General features: G+C 47.1%; 1 protein-coding gene and 1 long non-coding RNA gene across 6 annotated transcripts in view; one reads left to right on the top strand and one right to left on the bottom strand.

The window, feature by feature from the left end:
• Positions 1 to 19,276, top strand: part of LOC309642856 — a 54,797-nt gene that overhangs the window by 33,750 nt on the left and 1,771 nt on the right. The window lies entirely within an intron of this gene.
• Positions 2,124 to 19,276, bottom strand: part of RBM20 (RNA binding motif protein 20) — a 204,783-nt gene continuing 187,630 nt past the window's right edge. For 4 of the 5 annotated variants that reach the window (XM_082424894.1, XM_082424891.1, XM_082424892.1 and 1 more), the window contains 2 exons: positions 8,988 to 9,109; positions 2,124 to 5,150 (listed from right to left, as the gene is read on the bottom strand). In XM_082424894.1, coding sequence (XP_082281020.1) covers positions 5,040 to 5,150; positions 8,988 to 9,109 — 233 coding nt within the window. In that variant the 3' untranslated portion in view covers positions 2,124 to 5,039. The remainder of the gene's footprint in view (positions 5,151 to 8,987; positions 9,110 to 19,276) is intronic. The other variant, XR_014253408.1, reaches the window with a different exon arrangement.

Consider the following 19,276-nt stretch of genomic DNA (forward strand, 5'->3'; position numbering starts at 1 on the left):
ACACTGGAGTCTTCCCTACCTTGAATGGTTTCCATTCATATCTGTTCTGTCCTTCCTCTCAGCAAAATAAACGTCCCTTCTATTCCAGGAGCTGCTGGGGAAGTCCCCGGTTGACATCTAGGGCAGCGTTTGCGAGCGGTGTACTCCACCTGCACTGAATCACCCACGAGGCTTGCTAAGATGCACATGCCTCACCCCCAGCCCCCATGACCTAGTGAGGCAGAATCTCCACGCAGGGGGCCGGGAATCTAGTTCTAAAAAGATTCCCCAGGTGATCCAGATCCACGCAAAGCACAAAAACCAATGGTTTGTTTTGAGTCCTTGCTGATTGCTGCAGTCCAGCTAGGGCCAGACCTAGAAAATTCATGAAATAATTTAGCTGAAAAAATCCAAACTCCCCATGTGTTCCCAGTAGGACCACCCAGGAGATCTGGATTCCATTCTTACCTTATAGCAATAAGTGGTGTTACCTTAAGCAAGTCACTTCCCCTCTCTGGGCCTGTTTTCTCACCTGTAAAAGGAAGGGCCAGGACTTGGGGGTCTCTGGGGCCATCCTGCTCTAACATGTTTGGAAATCCACTTGGGTTAGGCTGCTTTGTAGGGTCGGTGTGGTGGGGAAGGAGAACGGGGAGCTGTTGAGGGTGAGCCCAGATGTCCCATGACTGCCTCGGGGGACAGTCAACAGTTGCTGTTGATGTTCAGAGGGGCACAGAGATCTCAGGCCAGATGAGGGCCAAGGTCAGTACCTAAGCGGCCTGGCCTGCGAGGGCTTTGAGGAGCAACTCGAGTGTCTGGGGCCGTGGCGGAGTCAGGCTGGGGCAGTCTGGTGCTGATCCTTGGGGAAAGGAGGGAGCCTGGAGAGTGGGTCTGAGTGTCAGGGCTCCGGCCTGGTAGACTGGCTCAGAACCTGGCTCTCAGGCCCTTAGGAACACGAGTGAGCAAACGGGAGCCCCCAGGCATGGCAAGGAACTGCAATTCAGGGGACCCCCTGGCAGGATGGCTCCACTGCACAGCTCCGGGGGGCAGGGGCATCTCACAGAATACAACGTGCGTGGTGCCCCCAAGAGTTGTGCCACATGGAGGGACACACTGGGACTAGGCACCAAGGGTACCGCCAGCCATTCTGGATCCTGAACTTAGGGCAGCAGGACGAGCTCCAGGCCCACCCACTGCCTTGGCCTGCTAGGGCGCAGCCAGCACTTGCGGGGAAGGATGTTTCTCCACCCGTCCTGGTTGGGAACTGGAGGCCTGAGCTCAGCCCTCCCATGGCCACAATAGGTTGGGGGGGGGCAGGGGGCGGGCAGCAGCAGGCTTGACGGGAACTTACCTCAGATGGACAAAGCTGCTCCCACTAATTACAGGCAGCCCCACTCACTATGCCCTCTGGGGCCAGACTGCCCAGCCCCTCCCCATTGACTCAGGAGCACTGCCAACAGGAGGGAAGGCCCAGAGAAGGTTCCAGGCCATTCAAAGGACTTGCGAACTGGTCCCAGGAGATTGGCATTGTTTTGCTAGAAGAAATGGTTGAGAAGGAACTTAAGAACCACTGAAAATTGGAGGGTTGTTGTCCTGAGCACAGACTCCCGAAACAAAAAAGATTCAGGGCCATGCAGCATAGCAAGTGCTTTCACCAGCAATCATCTTAACCCTGAAAAAACCAGGGAGGTGATTAATACCATTACCCGCCCTCACACCCAAGGAAGCGGGACTTCAGAAGCCACAGAGCTAACAAGTGCCCAAGCTAGGCGCTGACCACCTCACAATGATGGAACCTCTAGAAACAACCTGACCCTGGTGCAGGACAACAAAGTTTGGCCACTAGAAGATCCGAGAGTACTGGGTAGAAGGGCCGGGGGGTATAAGAGGCCAAGAGATTTTTCTATCTGACCCTTCTGGCGTGGAGAACAGCAGCTCCCCACTTTCCCGGACTCAACCCTCCTGGAGGTTCACCCCTGAGAAGCTCTGATCCCCCCAGAGGCCTGAGTGTAACCTCTTGTGTCCTCTTTTCTCAACTCTTCAGAAACATTCCAGATTCAGAGAGGGACCAACTCCCAACTTCCGTGCTCACTGAGCATCCCCCAGCCAAAGGTTGAGGGATCCCTGTGTGACAGATGGCTACTCACTCAAGAGCTTTCAAATTCTCTTTATTAAAAATCTTTTTTTTTCCTTTTGTAAAAACAAACACTTGCTGTCAGTTATACAGATCGGGAAAAGTGGTGACGATTTATGAGACACTCAACAAATTCCAATACTTTACAAGTTCAAACTTAAACGAACTAATTTTTTTTTTCATAAGCTCAAAAGTCAAACTCTGGTCCAGTTCAAGTATAATCTAACAGATCACAGCCTCAGAGTGTCAAGGGAAACCCTGATACTAACGGCGGCTGCTCACACCAACATCAAATTTACCAAATTCTTTGGGAATACTCTGTGGATACACTTTATTTCAGGTGCTTACAATAAAGAGAAAGTATACAGGCCTTTTGTTATGTTAACCCGGGGTACAAATAAATTTGTTGCTCAAGGCAGCATTTGCTCTTGAACAACCTTTTCGGGGAGACATTTTGAAATGGTTAACAAAAATTGAAGAAAAGCTTTAAAAAAAAAAATCAATATTTTCCTGGTTGCTTTTAATACTGCGTTGTGTATGACACACGTAGGAATAAAAAGTGCAAATTATAGAGTGGGTGAAACTATGCCAATGGAATTGTATAAAAATAAATAAAAATAAATATATATATATACACACAAAAAAAGGATCTTAGATGATTTTTTAAACTACAGGTTCTGATTGAATGCAAAGAGCCTCTTCTCTCTCCTTCACAGGGCCATTCTCCAGCTTTAAAATATGGGGAAGGTCAGTCTGTCAGCAAGGGAGCCATTACGTTACTAGGGAATTCAGCTGTTGGAACAGCCATCCAGATTTCCATGGAAACGCTGCTTGGGGGGATGAGCGGGCAGGGTCAGCTTCCACTTTGCTGGGAGAAAAGACTGCCAGCATCTCTGAAAATGCAGTTTTAGCCTTTAGGTTTTTCCCAGCAAGGTTCAGTAAGGAGGCCAGAGAGCTGTCCCCTGACTTCCCACCAGTGGGAAGGAAGACACACAGGGTCAAAGGTTTCCAAAAAATGGAGGAGGTGGGCTTCCAGAGCACCAGGTAAAAAAAACAGAGGAGTCAGCCAGGGGACCAGGTCTGGGCTGAGTCACCACTTTCAAACTCTACTCTCTTTGAGACACTCACCTTGCTGAGGCCCCCAGCTGCTTGATGCCAAGTTCAGGCTCCCTGCTGCCTCCAGCCTCTCCCTACACCTGTCCAAGCTGGTCTGTTTGCCTCTGGTGCTCGCCTGAACTCTTCCCTCTCACAGGTCCCCAACAGTTGTCTCCTTGCCAGCGACCACTTGCCCCAAGGTTTACACGTGATCCTCTTATGTTCTGTTTTTCCTTCCTTTCTGTGCCTCAGTTTCCTCACTGATAAAACGTCAGTGTCAAACTCAGATAATCTCTCTACCCTTCTGCCTTTAGTGCAGAGGACAGAATGCGCAGTATAGTCTTATCTACCGTTGAAAGAAAAAAAGCAAAAAATTAAAATAAAACACACAATCTCAACCTAGTCTACCTGCCTGTGGTCAGGAATAGAACTAACAGGAACCGTCTCCCAGGGGCTGAGCTGGGGCGGCCGCCTCCAGGCGAGTGTCTCAGCTTGAGGAAGTAGCACCAGGCTCCCCTCTGACCTTCTCAAGGGTTTCTCCAGGGCTGCAGCTGAGCCTCATTTCCCCCCAGCACCTTTTCCCAGACCCTTCCAATGGATGGCAGACCTTGCAGCCTGTTCTGTCTGGGGCCTGAAGCCACTGACCTTTCAGTATCGCAGAGCCTGGTGGGAAGGAGCTCTGTGCTGCATAACATTTAATATCGAAGTCTGCACACGGGGTCAACTCTGAGATGCCCTTGACCTTCTGCCCAGTTGGAAAGGGTCCACCTACAAACACCTGGCAACCTTCAAATGCTCCTCAGTCCTGCAGTCTTCTCTCATTTGTGTCCCCTGCCTCCAAGAGACCATTTAAAACCATTCTGCTATGAGGCTGCTGGAGCCCAGAGTGTAGGCCCCAAAGGGCGAGTCAAGGGCAGATGCCACTTCCTCGTTTTGGTGTCTCTCAAGCCAACCATTTACAGCTGCGAGGCCAACCTTCAACGGAAGCCCTGACCTTCTGCTGTTTTAACTGGAGGGGGAAGACGCTTCTGTTTTCATTTTTACTTAAAGTGAGTCTAGACCAAATTCAATGTCCAGAGTAGAACAAACCCTGGCATCTCCTGAAATCAAGAGGAAGGAGATACGTTTGGGGGGAACTTATCAGAGCTTCCAAAATGAAGGGCTCTTTTCCTCCTCAAATTTTATTTTAAGGCATGAATCTGGTGGGCTTCTAGAACGATGGAGAAGATGAAAGAGTTATGAAAATCAGGGCTTTTCAGAAAGGTGGTCCAGCTGGAGGAACTCCCAGCTTCTGCCCACTGACTGTCTAGGGTTCCCCCCTCCAGGACTGCAGGACCCGTCTCAGCTCCCCACACACAGGACGCCAGGCAGAGAAACTGCTCCAGGTTCACTGGCATGGTTCTCAGCCCAGGAGTCTCCGTGAAATCTTTTTTTTTTTTTGAAGACTCAGCCTGGCTTGACCTGTCCCATCCCATCAAGAATCGGAACACTGTGAAAATCCCTGAGAAGTTGGATTTTATGAAAAGAAAATGACCCTGGGCACAGGAGGGAGAGGGGGATGGGGAGGGAGAAAGAGAGAGAAGCAAACTGAAAGACTGTTTGAAGGAAACAGGAGTCGACAGGAAGAGAGTGGGTGCCCCTCAGCAGACTGGACACACCGCGGTGAGGACTCCGGCAGACGCTTCAGGGGCATTTCATGAGTCTCTGAGGACAAACCCAGGCCACGTGGCCTGCCTGGTCTTCCTTCCTCTCTGGTCTTAGTTCCTGTCCCCGAGGGCAGGAAGGCCCCACCTCTCATGCCCTCCTCTCCCCTCTTGCAGCAGTGGCAGGGATGTCAGAGCTTTTTCCTTTCAAAGTGTGGCACGATTCCGCTGTCCTCGGGCCGAGGGCTGCCTGCCCCCTCGGTCTCCATCAGGCCCTCCTTGGCCAGCTGGGACAAGTACTTCTGTGGGACAAAGACGGGGGTGGGGGGGGGGAGAGAGTGGTGAGCTGCCGGGAGAGGAAGGGGGTGTGTGCCTTGGCCCCCTCTCCTATCACCTTGCCCAGTGGGTGGGACCCCTCTTCTTCCTCCCCAGATCCTTCCAGGGCTCCAGGACCCATGCTAAGTGATGAGCTCCGCCCCCTTTATGTTAGTTTACAAATGACCCATAGAGAAGGTAGAAAGTACAGATCCTAACCATAGCAAACACATCCATAGGCCGTATCCCAGACCAAGTGCTATTCTAACTGCTTTTCTTCTATAAACTCATTTAATGCTCACAACAACTCTACTTGTTTTCCAGAAAGATTTCTAGTATCCAGGCAGCACATCACGTGTAAAAGGCAGAGGGACGAGAGGGAGGCTGGAAGGGTGGGGAGGGGAGCAGCTCTGTCCTATAGTGACTGTGAAAGACAAACCGCAGCCTTACGTTGGAGACTCCAGCAGACGGGCTGGCAGCCTCTGTGTCTCGGAGGTTCCGTGGTGGGGGGCTACCTCCGCCCTGCCCCAGAGCACTCACTGCTCCCGCTGGCCCCCAGCCCAACTCGGCGAGCCTGTCGGGCTGCTCCTGGGATTCTGGATTCAATGCAGTGAGGTGGAACCGGAAAATGCCTGGCGCCCCAGCTGCATATCCTCTGATGGCTGGGGCAGCCAAGGGCAGTGCAGAGAGCACAGCATTACGAGTCAGCAGGGTTAAGTCCCCTGCAGTGGTCAGGTGTGTGGGCTTTGCCATCAGATGACCCGGGTTCAAATGCTAGCTCTCAGCAGGCAAGTTCTCCAATATCTTCGACTGTAAAGTGTGAGTAATATAGTAACTACTGCATAAGGTTGCTTTGAAGTCCAAGAGAGGTACCATAAAGGATTGAGCACACTGCCTGGCATGGAATAAACACTCAGCAATGTTGCCCTTTATCATTAGTGGCACCAGCTGTCTGATTTGGGGAAAGTCACTCATCTTTTCCCAGCTTCAGACCCGAAACTGTTAAATGGGAGAAATGATATCTTCCTCCTTCCTCCTCCAGGGTTGATTTTGAGGGTCAGACAGGATGATGTGCTTGAGGTGACGGGGTCGACCTGCTCTCTCTAGGAGAGACTGTGGTTGGCTTTGAGTGGTGGGTGAGCCTGACGGGGAGAAGGGCAGACCGTGGATCTCTCCAGGCTAGGCTGCTGATGGAGGGCCGGGTTTCTCCTCCACCTCGTCTCAGGGAAGGCAAGCGGGTGGGCGTACCACCAACTGGACCGAGCAGGCGTCTAGTTTTCCCATCTAGCACTGACTCCACCTGCTATTCCGATCACTCTGGTGGGTTCTCTCAGAGCATGACCAGCAGTGGGCACAGCCGGGATTGCAGAGAGAAAATGAAGGTTCCTTCTACCCTGCCTCAAAGAACAACCCGACTCCTACCTCAAGGCCTCCTGGGGGTGCTAGGTTTACAAGTTGCCTGACTTAGGTGTCACTCAGCACCTGCTACTTGGGGCTGAATTCCTCCCTTTTCACACGTGTAACATGGAGTGTGGTGCGGTGGGTGTGACTGTGTGGACAGAGACATTCTGTCAAGGCCACTTCCCAGATAGGCAGAAACACTATCTGGGTAGCCTGCGATGGAGGCTCCCATCTTCAGGACAGGTGCGCCAGGGCAACCTGAACTGCAGTTGGTGGGCGTAAGGGGCTTAGCCAGCATCTGGTCCTGACATGCCTGGGACCACAGGAATGGTCTGCTGTGGGGAGGCGAGTCTGCCTGGGGGTTTGGCCCGGAGGCCCAGAACACAGTGCAGTCGGCTGCCCTGCAAAAAACACAGGGTTTAGAATTCAAGGCCCTGGCAAGTCTGCACTCACTCTTCCTACCTTCCTGGGTGACCCTGAGCTGTGTGTCTCCTTGGGGGCTACACAATCCAGCCGAGAATGCCGGATGAAATCACAGGTTCTCATGTTGAAGTATCATAATCTGCTGGAAAGACTTTTTAAAATGCAGATTCTCAGGCCCCAAGCTAGAGAGAGAATGAATAAGCACGTATAGGGTAGGTCCAAGAAGCTACATTTTTAAAAGATTCCAGCTGGTGTGAAGACCAAGGTTTGGGAAAATCAGGACCGGATGATCTTCAAGACCCCATCCAGCCGTGCCATTCTAGAGGTTTAATCTTGTTGGGGGTGAGGGACGATGATGTCTTCAGGGTAGACAGCTGCCCTCGGCTGGCGCCGGGTAGCCCAATCTGAACCCTTGGCCTGGCCAAGTCACTGCCCGCCCCCAGGAGAGGCTGGGACCTGGGCCCCAGACCTCGTGGCTTCCTTGGTCATAGAACAGCTGCTTTCCAGAGGGAAATGAGAGGCTTAAATGACCTGAGTTTGGGCATAGCCAAGGACAGTCCCTTGCAGATGGTGACCCAGGCCATGACATGGGTCTCAGTTTGCAAGACTAGCTTAGTAGAGTGAAAAGAGGAAAGGGATTAAGAATCAGGCAATCTGGCCCCAGGCCTAGTAACTCACCGTCTACATGGCCTTGGACAAATCCAAGGCTTGGACAAATCCTTGGCTTCTCTGGGCCCCAGTTTCCTCAATTATAAAACGAGAGAACTGGCCCATATCTGAGTTTTCTTAACTGGGGTACACATTCAGATCATTTGGAGAACTTTCTCAAATTACATATTTGAGAAAGTTCTCAAATTCTAATGAACACCTGGCCTAAGTAGTATAAATACTTTTGAAACACTGTTTAGGGGATTTTGGTTCACATCCCTGGTTAAGAACCACCAGAGCAGCCATTCTTTAACAATTAAACTGATGGTAATGCCTGCTCTGGAATTAGGTCATGCTGCTACCACAAGGGTCTTCTAATGTCAAGGCCTTGTGCCTCAAAAATGTAGTTTGATTCCTTATAGTAAAAACAGGAGGTGCCTTGATATACTTACCCCTGAGTGTCTGATCTTCCATGATTTTTATTACATTACTAATCCCCAGCTTATACCAGAAGTTATATGAAAATCACATTCTAATATGCTATATATTATATAGGTGTATATTATAGGATATATTGCTATATCTTGTGATTTTAAGAAGTGTTTTTTCCACACATTAACAGTTCTGAAATTGAGATGCATTTTACAGTTGATGGAGTCTCACCGTTTAATTTGTAACATTTTTTTCCTTGTTGATATCAAAAAATAGTGGTGTGTCTTACCACTGATGGCACCTTAGATTAGATAAAATATGGTATATAGGGTATTTTTTATATGCCACGGTTAATATACTATGAAACGTACTTATTTTATTTTTTGCTTATCTCCTACGCTAGAATGGAAGGTCCATGAGGGCAGGGATTGCTGTCTGCTTTTTTTGTTGTTGTCTACCCAGTGCCTAGAATAGTGTCTGGTCCATGGTATGCCTGTGATAATAGCTGCAGTATGGACGGACATTTCAATAGAACATAATAGTGGGTTTTATTCTAGCAAACAAGGATAGTGCACAGGGGAAGAGAAACATAGAGAAATATCTGCATCTGGAACATCCAGGTGAAAAGGGACCAGACCCAACCAGGGGCCAGGTGAACGCTAACGAGTCATTCGGTCTAGAGGGAGAGGCAGTTACAAAAAAACCCAAGCCAAACAGAATGCTTTGTACCAAGGTGGAGACAGATGCTCTGAGAGCACGTGGGAAGCCGCTACCATACGGAGCCACCTGGTAGAGTCAGGACTGAGAGAACAGGAGGAGTTTCCCATGAGATGGAAGGAGACAGCAACGCACAGAAACAGAGACCAGGGCGCACTCCCCACACCCTCCCCGGGCGCTAGGCAAGGAAGGCCGACGGTTACCTGTAAGTTCCGGTAGTGGACGGCACTGCGACAGTGGCTCATCTTTGCCATCTCCTCGCTCGTGTAGAACAGCCCACACAGCTTGCAATAAAAGCCGGTCCTGGGCACCACGAACTCCACCCCTGCAGAAGGATTGGAGGTGGATAGGTAGGCAATTAGGAAGGTGGAGGGAGGCCCCCGGGGTCCAGACAGCAGTCAGGTGGTAACAGGAGCAATGCACTCCAGCCCTCGATTACTGCTGACTTTGGCTGGTTACCCAGTTTCTTCAGGCCTCAGTTTCCTCATTTGCGAAACAGGCACGAAGAAAATAGCATCAACTTCATTCACAGGCAGCTGTGAATGTGAGGGATGTACTCCCTGAAGTGTGATGGAGGGCTTAGCAATTAGATGCTCTGCAACTGCCTTTGGGAAGTAGGTCCAGGCTCTACTACAATCAGCCTATTTCCAGGGAAAGGAGGAGGAAGGAGGTTTCTTACATTTCCCTGGGTGGATTTTGTTTCTCCACACTGTACCCCTCTCTGCAGCTGTTGTGGCCAGGACTCTGGAAGAAGGCTCTCTTTTTTTTTTTTTATAAAGTGAATGTTTTTTTAAAAATTTATTTAATTAATTTATTTTTGGCTGTGTTGTGTCTTCGTTGTGGTGTGCGAGCTTCTCATTGCCGTGGCTTCTCTTGTTGCGGATCATGGGCTCTAGGCGCATGGGCTTCAGTAGTTGCGGCACGTGGGCTCAGTAGCTGTGGCTCGTGGGCTCTAGAGTGCAGGCTCAGTAGTTGTGGCGCACGGGCTTAGCTGCTCCGCAGCACGTGGGATCTTCCCGGACCAGGGCTTGAACCCATGTCCCCTGCATTGGCAGGAGGATTCTTAACCACTGTGCCACCAGGGAAGCCCAAAGAATGCTCTCATTTTTGTTTGCTTATTTTAGAATTATGTTCATTAAAGAAAAATTTTAAAGATAGAAGTGAGGAAAAATCACCCAGAGTCATTCCAATCAAAATATTTTCTTCCACACTATCTATATAGAGAGCCTTTTTTGGGGGGAGGGGGACATTTTTAATCACACCCTAAGTGTAATTCTATCTCCTCCTTTTTTCATGTGATGATCTATCATAAACATTTTTCCATCTTTCTCCAGTCTTTACACCTGAATCATTAATTAGTAACATTTTATTTATGATGCGTTAAATAAAAGTGCCAGGATTCTGGGAGGCGTTCTGATTCTGAGGAAGGGAAATGGTGGCCCAACAACCAGACAAGTGACAGTGTCACAGCCCAGAGGATTCATCTCTGAAGTGGGACGGTGGCCGCTCCAGCCTCCACCAAGGTGTTTGAGGGTCACAGTTCTCCTCTTGAAGACACAGACAGCAGACTGGAAAGAGCCCAGGTCTGAGAAGGCACAGACCAGAGGCTAAGAATCTGTGTAGCCTGGGGAGAGCTGGCTGAACCCCTCCTGGGTCTCAGTTTCCTCAGGCACCTGATCGTGAAGCACCAGCTAAAGAACAGGGTGTGAGGGCCATGATGAGCAGGACCCACTGCGGAACTAAAGGAAAGGGGCTAGCCACTCAGGACACCCAGATCCCGCCTTCAGACTGGGGCCGCTCCCTGTGTGCTGACACACTTCAGCTGGGCTTTGCTGCGGCCCGTCTGGTTGGTTCTGCTGGGGGTGGGGGAAGGTTGGAGATCTGGCCCCAAGGGGCGGCAGGGAGAGCGGGGCTGGGAGCGGCACACCAGGGCCAGAGCAGCTTCTTGCAGATAGGGGGACAGGCCAAGGCACTGCGTGTGACCACAACCCTGGGCCTCGCTTCACTTTCCTTCTCCTGCCTCCTGACAGACAGAGCTAAGTGCACAGGAGACCCTGTCATAGAGGAGCAGCTTAGACTTGTAATTATAACTTTTTTTTTTTCCATTTCAAAAGAGCCACTTATCAGTGTGGAGGGGCAGGCCTGGAGGGAGGAGGGAGCATGGGAGGCCTGCCTGTGGCCTGCCTTGACTGATGGCTCCTCTGTGGTCTGGGGCTGGGGCGGCCTCAGCCGGTTCTAACTGCCACACAGCAAGCCCGCTGCCGTGCCCTCAGCAGTCTCCAGCGGTCCCCGGGGCAGGGGGGGCCCAGCTGCCCAAGGGGAGGCCGAGTGTCCTTCCCCTCCCCACCATCCTCCCACCCTCACTGCAAAGGATGGGAAAGCGTTGGCTTTGCCTGTGTGTGGCCAGCCCACCCCTCCACCTCCCCCGGGCCCTGGCTCCTGGCTGTGGCTGGCAAACGAGCATTAAGCAAGGCCTGCCTTTGTCCTCTGTTCCTGCAAAACACTTCTCCCCTTTGCTGCTGCTCTATGGGGAGCAGAGGCCCACACAAGACAAGAGACGGGCAACCAGAGAAGGAGAAGCACCACCCGAGGGCACGTGGAGCAGACGCAGGCCTGTGATCAGAGCCTCTCCCTGTGTCCCGTCCCAGACCCTGCAGGATCGGCCAGTTGGGTAAAACCAGGAAAGAAGCCTTGAGGTTTTCACTGCAGACCCTGCTGGGGCCTCCAGAATCTTCCAGGTTTCCCAAGAGGCCTCCTAGTCCCTGTCCTTGGCCCCCCAAAAGGGGTACAGCTGCCTCAGAAGCCACCACAGAGGGTGAAGCAGGGTCTCAGCTGTGCCACTTTCGACCCCAGCAGCACAGCTACCATCTGTAGTGAGATTTCACTTGAACAAAGGCTTCCACTGGGGAAAACAAAACAAAACATAAAAGCTCGGAAGCCACAGTATACTGGAGAGAAAATGGAATATGGAATTTAGAGTCAGATAGACCTAGCTCTTTGACTCACATTGTGTGATCTCAGGTATGTTATTTAACCTCTCTGAGATCAGTTTCTTCATCTATGAAACAGGAATAATAATACCACAAATGGTGTTATGGGGAAGCACCTATCATTTTGCCTGGTGCTCAAAAAATATTAGTTTCCATGGGGGCTTCCCTGGTGGCACAGTGGCCGCCTGCCAATGCAAGGGACACAGGTTTAATCCCTGGTCTGGGAAGATCCCATATGCCGCGGAGCAACTAAGCCCATGTGCCACAACTACCAAGCCTGCGCTCTAGAGCCTGTGAGCCACAACTACTGAGCCCACGTGCTGCAACTACTGAAGCCCACGTGCCTAGAGCCCATGCTCTGCAACAAGAGAAGCCACTGTAGTGAGAAGCCTGCGTGCTGCAACAAAGGGTAGCCCCCACTCGTCGCCACTAGAGAAAGCCCGCATGCAGTAACGAAGACCCAATGTGGCCAAAAATAAATAAATAAAAATAAATTTTAAAAAAAAGCATTAAAAGAATATTAGTTTCCAGATACGTGTTGAACCTTTCTGCACAGAGGCCAGAAGGCCCTCCAGCCTTTCACCAGAGCCGCCTGGAGAACCCAGACTCCATGGCTACCAGCAACTCTCCTCCCTGCCTCCACTGGCCTCTGGGGCTCGTTGGGCAGGTGGTCAGAGACAGCTCTGAGGAAGGAGAAGCTGGGGCAGGATCCCCAAACGCCTGGGAACTCACCCTTGAGTAACCGGCGGTTGCACGGGCACTAGGATACCAACACTGCCTAGGAATGCCTCTGGAATGTGAGGGCCAGGGGAAGCAGCAGCGTCAAGAAAAAACTGCCACAGCCCCAGTGAGTTCTGGAGCAACCTGGTCCTCCCATTTTTCAGCCTCTCCTAAGTACAATAACTAAAGCTACATCTGCCTTCTAATAATAGCTCCTGGCACTGGTAATTACAACTCTGTCATCCCAGCAAAGCCTGGGATGGGTGGCGGGGGAGCTTGCATTTTGCAGGCAATGCCCTTTGGTTCTGGGAAGAGCAGGCCTTGGCAGGCTCACACTGGCTGGGGTCACCCAGAGCTGGCCTGAAACACATAGGGTGCCCTTCCGCACCCCCATGCACAGTCCAGCCCCTAAGCAGCAGGACTCTGCCCCCCTCTCCTCCTCATTCTGCCTCTCTGCTCTCCACAGGGACCAAGCCTGAGTTGTTCCTCCACCCCCAGAACTCTCTCTGCTAGGAACAGACCATGGAGGGTGAAGGGTTATGTAGCCCCCAGTGAGAGGAAGCATAGTAGGTCTCAATAACTATTTCATAAATGAATAATAACAATAGACAACCTGTATTAAGTACCTTCTACTGGAAGACACTGAGACCTTACCAGTACTCATTCAACTAATCCTCAAAATAACCCTACATGGTAGGCATCTATTACCAGCCCTTATTTAGAGATGAAGAAAGCCAAGGAGAGAGGTTAAATAAGCAGCTTTTTGTCCCACAGCCAGCTGGGATTTGAACCCAGGAAGTCAGATTCCACAGTCTGTGCTCTTAACCACTCCACCCAATTGCCTTTCCTCCACTGTGCTGCCTGAACTGTAGGAACAAGAGGGTCTCCAATTAGGAATCCTCAGTTCTGACATGAGCCTGCTGTGTGATCTCAGGTAAGAAAGTCTCTGGGCTTCAGTTTCCTCACCTGTCAAATGCAGAAAATAGTACCGTATGCCCCCTACTGAGATGGATGAGACAATAGGTCTCAAAGCTAATCAGAGGGGAGACCTTCAAGATGGGGGAGGAGTAAGACATGGAGATCACCTTCCTCCCCACAAATACATCTACATGTGGAACAACTCCTATAGAACACCTACTGAACGCTGGCAGAAGACCTCAGACTTCCCAAAAGGGAACAGACACCTGAGGGCGGCCTACATGAAGAGGCGGGGCCAAACCAAAGCTGAACCCCAGGTGCTGTGGGAACAAAGAAGAGAAAGGGAAATTTCTCGGTGCAGCCTCAGGAGCAGCGGATTAAATCCCCACAATCAACTTGATGAAACCCGCATCTGCGGAATACCTGAATGGACAACAAATGTTCCCAAAATTGAGGCGGTGGACTTTGGGAGCAACTGTAGACTTGGGGTTTGCTTTCTGCATCTGATTTGTTTCTGGTTTTTATGTTCATCTTAGTTTAGTTTTTAGTGCTTGTTAGCATTGGTGGATTTGTTTATTGGTTTGGTTGCTCTCTTCTTTTTTAAAAAATTATTATTATTTTTTCCCTTTTTTCTCTTTTTGTGAGTGTGTATGTATATGTTTCTTTGTGTTATTTTGTCTGTTTAGATTTGCTCTTACCATTTGTCCTAGGGTTCTAACTGTTTGGGTTTTTTTGTTGTTGTTTGTTTGTTTTCTTTTTATGAGTGTGTGTGTATATGATTCTTTGTGTGATTTTGTCTGTTTAGTTTTGCTTTTACCATTTTGTTTGGGGTTCTATCTGTTCATTTTTTTTTTCTTCCTATTTTTTCTTCCTTTTATTCCGAGCTGTGCGGCTGGCAGGGTCTTGGTGTTCCAGCTGGGTGTCAGGCCTGAGCCTCAGAGATGGGAGAGCCGAGCCCAGGAGATTGGACCACCAGAGACCTCCCAGCCCCATGTAATATCAATCAGCGAGAGCTCTCCCAGAGATCTCTGTCTCAACACTAAGACCCAGCTCCACCCAATGGCCAGCAAGCTCCCATGCTGGACGCCCCATGCCAAACAACTAGCAAGACAGGAACACAACCCCACCCATTAGCAGAGAGGCTGCCTGAAGTCATACTAAGTTCACAGACACCCCAAAACACGCCACTGGACATGGTCCTGCCCACCAGAAGGACAAGATCCAGCCCCACCCACCAGAACACAGGCACCAGTCCCCTCCACCAGGAAGCCTACACAACCCACTGAACCAACCTTACCCACTGGGGGCAGACACCAAAAACAACGGGAACTATGAACCTGCAGCCTGCAAAAAGGAGACCCCAAACACAGTAAGTTAAACAAAAAGAGAAGACAGAGAAATACGCAGCACATGAAGGAGCAATGTAAAAACACACCAGACCAAACAAAAGAGGAGGAAATATGCAGTCTACCTGAAAAAGAATTCAGAGTAATGATAGTAAAGATGATCCAAAATCTTGGAAATAGAATGGATAAAATACAAGAAATGTTTAACAAGGACCCAGAAGAACTAAAGAGCAAACAAACAATGATGAACAACACAATAAATGAAATTAAAAATTCTCTAGAAGGAATCAATAGCAGAATAACTGAGGCAGAAGAATGGATAAGTGACCTGGAAGATAAACTAGTGGAAATAACTGCCACAGAGCAAAATAAAGAAAAAAGAATGAAAAGAATTGAGGACAGTCTCAGAGACCTATGGGACAACACTAAATGTACCAACATTCGAATAATAGGGGTCCCAGAAGAAGAAGAGAAAAGAAAGGGTCTGAGAAAATATTGGAAGCGATTATAGCTGAAAGCTTCCCTAACGTGAGAAAGGAAATAGTCAAGTCCAGGAAGCACAGAGTCCCATGCAGGATTAATCCAAGGAGAAACACGCCAAGACACATATTAATCAATCTATCAAAAATTAAATACAAAGAAAAAATATTAAAAGCAGCAAGGGAAAAACAACAAATAACATACAAGGGAATCCCCATAAGATTAACAGCTGATCTTTCAGCAGAAACTCTGCAAGCCAAAAGGGAGTGGCAGGACACATTTAAAGTGATGAAAGGGAAAAACCTACAACCAAGGTTACTCCACCCAGCAAGCATCTCATTCAGATTCAACAGAGAAATTAAAACCTTTACAGACAAGTAAAAGTTAAGAGAATTCAGCATGACCAAACCTGCTTTACAACAAATGCTAGAGGAACATCTCTAGGCAGGAAACACAAGAGAAGGAAAAGACCTACAAAAACAAACCCAAAACAATTAAGAAAATGTTAATAAGAACATACATATCGATAATTACCTTAAATGTAAATGGATTAAATGCTCCAACCAAAAGACATAGACTGGCTGAATGGATACAAAAACAAGACCCATATATATGCTGTCTACAAGAGACCCACTTCAGACCTAGGGACATGTACAGACTGAAAGTGAGGGGATGGAAAAAGACATTCCATGCAAATGGAAATCAAAAGAAAGCTGGAGTAGCAATACTCATACCAGACAAAACAGACTTTAAAATAAAGACTATTATAAGAGACAAAGAAGGACACTACATAATGATCAAGGGATCAATCCAAGAAGATATAACAATTGTAAATATTTACGCACTCAACATAGGAGCACCTCAATACATAAGGCAAATGCTAACAGCCATAAAAGGAGAAATCGACAGTAACACAGTAAGAGTAGGGACTTTAACACTTCACTTTCACCAATGGACAGATGATACAGAATGAAAATAAATAAGGAAACACAAGCTTTAAATGACACATTAGACCAGATAGACGTAATTGATATTTATAGGACATTCCATCCAAAAACAACAGAGTACACTTTCTTCTCAAGTGCACATGGAACATTCTCCAGGATAGATCATTATCTTGCGTCACAAATCAAGCCTTGGTAAATTTAGGAAAATTGAAATCGTATCAAGTATCTTTTCTGACTGCTACACTATGAGACTAGATATCAATTACAGGAAAAAAACTGTAAAAAATACAAACATATGGAGGTTGAACAATATGCTACTAAATAACCAAGAGATCACTGAAGAAATCAAAGAGGAAATCAAAAAATACCTAGAAACAAATGACAATGAAAACACAACGACCCAAAATCTATGGGATACAGCAAAAGCAGTTCTAAGAGGGAAGTTTATAGCAATAAAATCCGACCTCAAGAAACAAGAAAAATCTCAAATAAACAACCTAAACTCACACTGAAAGCAATTAGAGAAAGAAGAACAAAAAAAAAGCCAAAGTTAGCAGAAGGAAAGAAATCATAAAGATCAGATCAGAAATAAATGAAAAAGAACTGAAGGAAATGATAGCAAAGATCAATAAAACTAAAAGCTGGTTCTTTGAGAAGATAAACAAAATTGATAAACCATTAGCCAGACTCATCAAGAAAAAAATGGAGAAGACTCAAATCAGCAGAATTAGAAACGAAAAAGAAATAACAACTGACACTGCAAAAATACAAAGGATCATGAGAGATTACTACAAGCAACTATATGCCAATAAAATGGACAACCTGGAAGAAATGGACAAATTCTTAGAAAAGTACAACCTTCCAAGGCTGAACCACGAAGCAATAGAAAATATGAACAGACCAATCATAAGCACTGAAATTGAAACTGTGATTAAAAATCTTCCAACAAACAAAAGCCCAGGAAGAGATGGCTTCACAGGTGAATTTTATCAAACATTTAGAGAAAAGCTAACACCTATCCTTCTCAAACTCTTCCAAAATATAGCAGAGGGAGGAACATTCTGAAACTCATTCTACGAGGCCACCATCACCCTGATACCAAAACCGGAGAAATATGTCACAAAAAAAGAAAACTACAGGCCAATATCACTGATGAACGTAGATGCAAAAATCCTCAACAAAATACTAGCAAACAGAATCCAATAGCACATTAAAAGGATCACACACAATCATCAAGTGCGGTTTATCCCAGGAATGCAAGGATTCTTCAATATACATAATTCAATCAATGTGATACACCATATTAACAAATTGAAGGATAAAATCCATATGATAATCTCAATAGATGCAGAAAAAGCTTTTGACAAAATTCAACACCCATTTATGATAAAAACTCTACAGAAAGTAGGCATAGAGGGAACCTACCTCAACATAATACAGGCCATATATGATAAACCCACAGCCAACATCATTCTCAATGGTGAAAAATTGAAACCATTTCCACTAAGATCAGGAACAAGACAACGTTGCCCACTCTCATTGCTATTATTCAACATAGTTTTGGAAGCTTTAGCCATGGCAGTCAGAGAAAAAAAAGAAATAAAAGGAATCCAAATCAGAAAAGAAGAAGTAAAACTGTCACTGTTTGCAGATGACATGATGCTATACATAGAGGATCCTAAAGATGCTACCAGAAAACTACTAGAGCTAATCAATAAATTTGGTAAAGTAGCAGGATACAAAATTAATGCACAGAAATCTCTTGCATTCCTATACACTAATGATGAAAAATCTGAAAGAGAAATTAAGGGAACACTCCCATTTACCACTGCAACAAAAGGAATAAAATACCTAGGAATAAACCTACCTAAGGAGACAAAAGACCTGTCTGCAGAAAACTATAAGACACTGATGAAAGAAATTAAAGACGATACAAACAGATGGAGAGATATACCATGTTCTTGGATTGGAAGAATCAACATTGTGAAAATGACTATACTACCCAAAGCAATCTACAGACTCAATGCAATCCCTATCAAACTACCAATGGCATTTTTAACAGAACTAGAACAAAACATTTTACAATTTGTATGGAAACACAAAAGACCCTGAATAGCCAAAGAAAAAGAAAAGAGAAAGAGAAAGAAAAACGGAGCAGGAGAAATCAGGTTCCTGGGCTTCAGACTATACTACAAAGCTACAGTAATCAAGATAGTATGGTACTGGCACAAAAATAGAAATATAGATCAATGGAACAGGATAGAAAGCCCAGAGATAAACCCACGCACACATGGTCACCTTATCTTTGATAAAGGAGGCAAGAATATACAATGGAGAAAAGACAGCCTCTTCAATAAGTGGTGCTGGGAAACTGGACAGCTACATGTAAAAGAATGAAATTAGAACACTCCCTAACACCATCCACAAAAATAAACTCAGAATGGATTAAAGATCTAAATGTTAAGGCCAGACAGCATAAAACTCTTAGAGGAAAACATAGGCAGAACACTCTATGACATAAATCACAGCAAGATCCTTTCCGACCCACCTCCTAGAGAAATGGAAATAAAAACAAAAATTAATGAATGGGACCTAATGAAACTTAAAAGCTTTTGCAGAGCAAAGGAAACCATAAACGAGACAAAAAGACAACCCTCAGAATGGGAGAAAATATTTGCAAACGAAGCAACTGACAAAGGATTAATCTCCCAAATATACAAGCAGCTCATGCAGCTCAATATCAAAAAAAAAACCACCCAATCCAAAAATGGGCAGAAGACCTAAATAGACATTTCTCCAAAGAAGACATACAGATTGCCAACAAACACATGAAAAGATGGTCAACATCACCCATCATTAGAGAAATGCAAATCAAAACTACAATGAGGTATCACCTCACACCGGTCAGAATGGCCATCACCAAAAAATCTACAAACAATAAACGCTGGAGAGGGTGTGGAGAAAAGGGAACCCTCCTGCACTGTTGGTGGGAATGTAAATTGATACAGCCACTATGGAAAACAGTATGGAGGTTCCTTAAAAAACTAAAAATAGAACTACCATAGGACCCAGCAATCCCACTACTGGGCAT

Source organism: Balaenoptera physalus, assembly GCF_965194825.1.
Source record: "Balaenoptera physalus genome assembly, chromosome: 14".
Classification (NCBI taxonomy): Eukaryota; Metazoa; Chordata; class Mammalia; order Artiodactyla; family Balaenopteridae; genus Balaenoptera; species Balaenoptera physalus.